The sequence below is a fragment of the Pelmatolapia mariae genome, linkage group LG18, assembly GCF_036321145.2.
Source record: "Pelmatolapia mariae isolate MD_Pm_ZW linkage group LG18, Pm_UMD_F_2, whole genome shotgun sequence".
Lineage (NCBI taxonomy): Eukaryota > Metazoa > Chordata > Actinopteri > Cichliformes > Cichlidae > Pelmatolapia > Pelmatolapia mariae.
Genome location: NC_086243.1, coordinates 6,915,001 through 6,921,573, shown reverse-complemented (window position 1 = coordinate 6,921,573; position 6,573 = coordinate 6,915,001). Strand labels below are relative to the sequence as shown.

General features: G+C 44.4%; 1 protein-coding gene across 6 annotated transcripts in view; it reads left to right on the top strand.

Moving 5' to 3' along the window:
* Positions 1 to 1,118: 1,118 nt before the first annotated feature.
* The window catches only part of carmil3 (capping protein regulator and myosin 1 linker 3), a 94,005-nt gene continuing 88,550 nt past the window's right edge, over positions 1,119 to 6,573 (top strand). For 4 of the 6 annotated variants that reach the window (XM_063462050.1, XM_063462048.1, XM_063462052.1 and 1 more), the window contains exons 1-2: positions 1,119 to 1,390; positions 4,735 to 4,829. In XM_063462050.1, coding sequence (XP_063318120.1) covers positions 1,333 to 1,390; positions 4,735 to 4,829 — 153 coding nt within the window. In that variant the 5' untranslated portion in view covers positions 1,119 to 1,332. The remainder of the gene's footprint in view (positions 1,391 to 4,734; positions 4,830 to 6,573) is intronic. The other 2 variants (XM_063462049.1, XM_063462051.1) reach the window with 1 other exon arrangement.

The following is a 6,573-nucleotide window of genomic DNA, read 5'->3' as shown; positions in this document are numbered from 1 at the left end:
TTTGAAAATATTTTTGATATATGTTAAAAAAATGTTTTTAGTAGAATGAAAACAAAGCTTCCTCCTCCCTCAACTACTGCCAATGGACTAGTTAATTTCACAGTAGCTTGCAGTTGCTAATATATGCTATTACCAATTACTGTAGACTGTTTTCTACAGTCATTGGCTATTACAAGAGCATATAGCTAGAAACGGTGGTTAAATGTATGCTAACATTTATTTAAGTACTTTACCGAAGTCAATTTTAAATGTACTTTGACTGTATTAGGCTACTTTCTTATGTATTCTTCTGAAGATTTTTATATTTACTTATATATTACACTGTATATTAATAACCAGTACTATAATTAAAATAATTTCCTGCTACAATATTTAACAGATAAGCTTTATACAATTCACGAATCCATATCTGACCCATTATTATAATACATATGATTCTGCACAATGAACACTTTAGCTTTAGATATTTTATGTATGATTTGATGCTAAAACGGGTTTTTTCTTTCACTATTAGGACTCCTCCTTATGTATAGAGTACATAGGAGTGCATACTTGTTTTGCCAAAACATATAGGAACTCCTGTACAGCGCCACTTTTCATGTGAGCTCAGGGTTGTATTTAAGCCTGAAAATCCACCCCCATTGTTTCCACACTTAGTTTTCTATGTGGTATTTCTTTCCAATCAAGTGGTCAAATCTAAATTCCTGTAATAGTAATTTTGTGTAAACAGCACATCAAAGGTTCTGCCACTTAAAACAAAGTAAAACCGTCTCACTTTGTTTCCCAGCAAAGACATTTGAAGATTTGACTAGAAAGTTTTCTTTTGTTATTGTTTTTAGTCAAAATCATGATTTATCAGCAAGTGATTACCTTTGAATGTAAGAATCAATCAATTAAAAATATATGAAAAGTGTAGTTATTACAGTCTAAAACATGTAAATTATTAGGACGCCTGGAACCCCAATCTCTGCAATTTAACAATAGGACTCTTTCCTTTGTCTATTTTTTATGGTACATCTGCTATTTCAAACAAATAATGCTGGCCTAAAGATGATGAAGAGTACCTCAAACCTCTCTCTCTCCCCCTCTCTCTCTCTCTCTCTCTCTAGTCTGAGTGCTGAAGTCGGAGGCGCTCCTCGGGTTTGCCACTGCGCACCGCGGCATCGCTTCTCACCACACTGTGCGGACTGTTGCTGCGCCCGGAGCACCTGCAGGCGCTGAAAGAAGAAAAAGAAGAAGAAGGGGGGAAAGAAGTGGACAGCGATTGTCTAAAGAGACATCTGAGAGAGGAGAGGAAGGAGAAGGGGGCCGGACAGGCGGGAGGAGCGCACCATGGCCTCAAAGGAGACTACATCGGCGGGCTTCGCCAACGTCAGCAGGGAAATCACAGGTGAGCTCCCGACCCGGGATGACTTTTTCGGGGAAAAGTGTGTTTTTAACACCGCTTCGAGCACTCCCGAGAACGCGAGAGGATGGATGAGAGCAGCTCTCGGGACGCGTACGGTTAGTTTTCTTTTACTCAGCTGCTCTTTAAACAACCTCTTTCCACTGCGCTTGATTTGAAAGGAGTTATCACCGCAGGGAAGCGCAGGATATGCCTCCCCAAGGCAAAACCACAGTTAATGGCTGTTCGGGCTTGTGAGGACTGTAATCCTAGCGATCTCAGTGCAGGAGTCTTCACTTTGGGATTGATTTGTCATAAATATCCGCGGTGAAATTTATCGTGCGCACGGGTCCAGTAGTGCTGTCAGAGTTATTTTCAAGTGCTGCGGTGCGTGTGAGCGCGTCGTGGCTTTGTTGTGCATTCATTAGGAGTTTTTTTTAATGGCTTTCTTTTCTCGCTGCACGTGTGTGCGTGGGAGTTATTGTGTGACTGCAAGCTCTTTTCGTGCAGCATGGGTACAGCTGGAAGCCTGAGCCTGTGTCTCCCGCTGAAGAGATCGGACAGCACAGGACACACACGAACACACCATGTTTGGATGGTAGAGTGTTGATGAAGGGTGTCTCTCACTGCTAATTATCCTGATGGAGTTAAGTCCTGCTGTTTACCAGCTCAACCTGGTCAAGCACCTTCTGTGTGGCCTGGTTGTAAGAGGCAGGCGGTATTAGGCCATTAACACACCTGCCAGTGGAGGACCGGATGGGGAGGGGTGGGGGAGATGGGGTTCCTGAGGCTTGGGGAAGGTGAGTGAGCACATCTATCAAACTGCCATAAAAGGCAGGGGATGTTAGAGAGAACTGAAGGTGGAAAGGGGGACTGTCCCATGCTGGTTTTTCATCTCCACCCCGCCTTGCCCCTTTTTTAGGGAACAGATGCTGAGGTCACACCGGCAGGCCTTGGAGGGGTGCTGGATAGTGCGTTAAAAGGTTTAAGCGATTGGGTCTTACCCAGCTTAATGTCAATAACTCTCTGTTTGTCTTCAGCTGATCCTTCTTTCGATCTACCTGAGTGTGCCCCCCCCCCCCCCCCCCCCCTCTCAATCCCATCCCTGTCTCATCCTCCTGGCATCTGCCGCTGCTCAGTCAAGCGTGAGAGCCAACTTCATGGTTGTTGCCGGATGGGGACCGTGAGAATTGTGTGTGCGTGTGTGTGTGTGTGTGTGCGCGTGTATGTGTGTGTGTGGTTGATACAGTGGGAAAGTTGGGAGACTGTGAGTGGAGCGTCGTGACACAGCATGACTCGCTGTATCTCCATCTGCTGGGCTCCATGAGTGCATATTTAGCACGGATGGCCCCATTTGAGATGTGTGCTGTGAACATATCACAGCTTGTAGGCATATGTGCGTGGTTCCAGACTGAGGCTATAGGCTGATGTTATTTTGAATAGCAGCGTTCATTGTGTTGGTTGTTGTTTGGGGGGGGGGGATGTAATTGGCAGAGGCCTCTGGTGCGGTTCAGTGAGCTTCACAGGGTCGCCTGCCTGGCATGGTGGGGTAGAAGTCCCTAAAGACCGCAGCTCTGAATTGTGTGTTTGGTTCCGTTGAGAAGAGCCGGGCTGCTTTTTTCTTCTCTGAGGCTAAAAATAGTCCAGTTATGAGTCCTCTTCAGCTAGGAGTTGCATATGTGTCTGCCTGTCCTCATGTTGGCGTCTTTGAAGCTGTCTTCTTTTCTCTGTGACTGTTCGCCCCTGTGCGGCTGTCTTTTAAGGAATAATACACCTCAGACACAAGACGTGATGGTCGTGGGGATTTAGCTGGGATATGGACATATTTTCTGATTGATAACTACATCTTTAGAGCTTTTAAAAAGCTCTGAGACAGAAGAAGCACTGGGACTATTTCCAAAAGTATGTCACCTGTTGGTGTCCTAAATCCAAAGTCTGTCATGTTCATCACAATACATCAAAATAATGACAAGAAAAACCCAAACAAGGTGTCATGTAAAGACTGCTTGTTTATCTCATCAGTTGCTGAAAAATATCCAGTTTACCCTCTTCATAAATGCACAAGTACTATGCACTTTACTTTTAGTTGTTGGACAAAATCACTTGAAGTGTTTTAGCTCTCACGTGATCTTCATCAGCCTCTTTTACTTATTTGCCGTGAAATTAGCAGCTTAAATGTCATGTTTTTATGTGAAGACTTCAATCTTAACACGAGGCAAATGAGGCATTATCTGCTGATGATGACCACATATTTCAGCTGGTTTTTAGATTCTGAAACTTTTTATTTCAAGACTTGGCAAAGAGGAGAAAACTAAATACTTTAACCAACACATGAAAAAGGTTTTAACCTCCCACCACCTGATAGCTGGGGTGCTTGGACATCGAAGGGTTAATTAGGGATCAAGCTTCAATGTGCTGAATTGGCATCAGCACTGATACTGAACTTTATTAAGCGGGTTTAGCATGGAGCATGATTTAATCACATTCCAGCCAAGACCTCTGTAGTCAAAAGAAGATTATTGCCATCTGCAGTAATTTATATATGTATAGTGGCATGACTGCAGTTTGGGACCTCGCTGCCTTTCCATGTGCCTAACGTGAAAAGTAGGAGGCGGGAACAACAGCGGCAACACCTCTGCATAGAAGAGATTGAGTAATTGATTGACGCTGATCAAGACACATACAGCACAAGTAGAGGAGTTGGGCTTGTGGCGGGTTGCAAAGTGGCTTGCAGACTAAAGCAACTTAAATAACTGCTGGTTGATTATATACTTTAGTCTATATTTATTTTCTTCCAAAGATGTGCCTCAGTCTGATGCGCTGTACTAAGGAGGTGCTGTATTGTCACAATTCACATTAAAAGTTGCCTTTGAGTCACTGCAGTTCAGTGATTCCACTTCCCCTCTGGGCTGGGTATGACAGCAGCCTCTTGTGCACAGTATTGTTTTATTTATCAGTTACTAGTAGTTAGTATTCACTCTAAACCTTTAGACAGCATTTTAACAGCTGAAACCCCCCCACTGATTTTTGTCACCCTCATGTTACTTTGATATGCAGGAGTGGCCCGATCAGTGCATTTCAGACAGTGAAGAATAAGAGCCCTTATATTGAATGGATACTCAGAATCAGTATTTGGAAAGAAAACTGGTGCATCTCATTCTTATTCAGTTTTTTTCTTTCCATTTTTCATCAAGCTTTATGTTCCAGTTTACCGATTTACCCTCTTGAAAGCCTTTCAAAGCATTTCTCAGAGCATCTCAGGACACCGCGTTTTCTGTAATGTGTTTACATTATGTAATTAGTGCTCCTTTTCTTTTATCCTTCTCTTTCCCTCTCTGCTTTCTTTCCAGAGAGCATCAGAAAGGTGCTGGACAAACAAGCCATTAAGTTTGTGCGAGCCGTCAAACAGGACATGAGGAGCGGCAAGTCAGAGGACAGGATTCTGGTGAGAGACGCCGACACCCGCACTCCACCCCAGCACCTCCCCCCACTTCATTCTTCTGTTCACACCGGTGACCTGAGAGAGCTGCTAATAAAAAGAAAGAATCTTTCCGTGCGAGGCTTTAAATGTGCGACAGAGTGACGCTGGCTCGTTAAAGTCAAAATGGAAATCAATAGAGCTTAATTGCAACAAATTGAAAGGGCCGTAAGAAGTCGCAGATTGTACTTCCTGAGCCACACAACAGACGCGTTGAAAATTAGGCTTAAGACAGATGCTGTCTAAGCAGAGCAAAGTGGACACCATGCCGTGTCCCACTGAATCCATCCTCAGAGTTTATTAGATGTGGCAGGATGGCCTTAATGCCGCGGGCGAGAGTGTGGTGTGTGCATGTGTGGAATCCTGACGTGGTGTACATACAGGGTCCTGGCTTATTGCTTTGTTTTTTTTGTTTTTGTTTTGTTTGTTATTGAAGGAGCCTCGTGTGTTTGTGTGGGACTGCATGCCAGAGGGAGTGTAGGTTGTCTGTGATGTGTTCAAGGAACCAAGGCCAGTGCTGTTATTGAGAGAGTGTCAATTAGTCAGGTATATTGGTGGCCGATCAGTTACTCATACAGTGTTGCCAAGAGCGAGCTTGTTTCCTCCTTTAAAGGCAAACTATTAACCAGGACTTCTGTCAGTTTTCTGTCCCTCCTATTATTTCTTTTCCCCCTGTCTCTGCCTTGCCTCCACCTATCTCCATCATTACCACACCCCCCTCTATTTTTGTCATCTTCTCTTTGTTTCCCATCCTTCCTCCCTCCTTCCCTCCCTCCTTGTCTGTCCATCTTGATTATTCTCCTCCCTGTCATCACCCCCCCCCCCCCAGGGCCACGCCGATCGCCTCTCGCTTTCTCTCCATCTCTCCACTTTTATGCCCTTCTACTCGTCCCTCCATCTTTACTCAAACCTGTAAAAGGGTATTGAGCTTCTCTTTCCATCAGAAGCAATTCAATTAGGTCTTTGCCTTACGAGAGTTTTTTTTTCTCTTACTATCCAAATGGGCTTTGGCTGCTGCTGCTGCCTCTGCAACTGCTCCAAATTCTTTCAAGGGAAAGGATGTTGGATGCAGCTATATATGCATTCGTTCTAGCTCGTTGTCAAGGTCTCCCCCCTTCCTAAAAGGCAATCTTTTCACTCTAATGGATACATTTGTTTGGATGTAAGAAGGGCGAATAGACAAGAGAGTTTGTAAATGGACTTTTTTCAGTCTCTCTGGGTGTTATGCACATAATATTCATGCTTGAAAGTATCATACATGGAGGTCAGAAAGTGGCGCATTCTAGGATTGCTGTCAGATGCAGAGCTTGAATTTTGTCCTGGAGAAGAAAAGAAAACCACAGCTTCCATCTCGATTCCCCTGGTTTGCGCGGTTCACAGGAAGAGAGTTTAAAACATCAACTCTGTATTTACTTTTACGTTCAAGTCTTTGTTCTACATTTGCTCTCTCTGTCTTTTTTTTTTTCGTGCCCCTCTTTGCCTCCAGAGACTGCTGGTATCCAACTGTCTGTGTGTGTTGACTGTACCAGCCATCATGCTGCGACACACACTTACACACAGGCACACACAGGGTTGTCTCCCCCACCACCCATCTCAGACAGACACAGGCCCAGCGTGACATCTGAACAGCACCGAGGGCACTGCGTTGGGGAGCATCAACATGCACGATTCCATCATTGGCTATGCTCAGACACACACACGCACATGCACA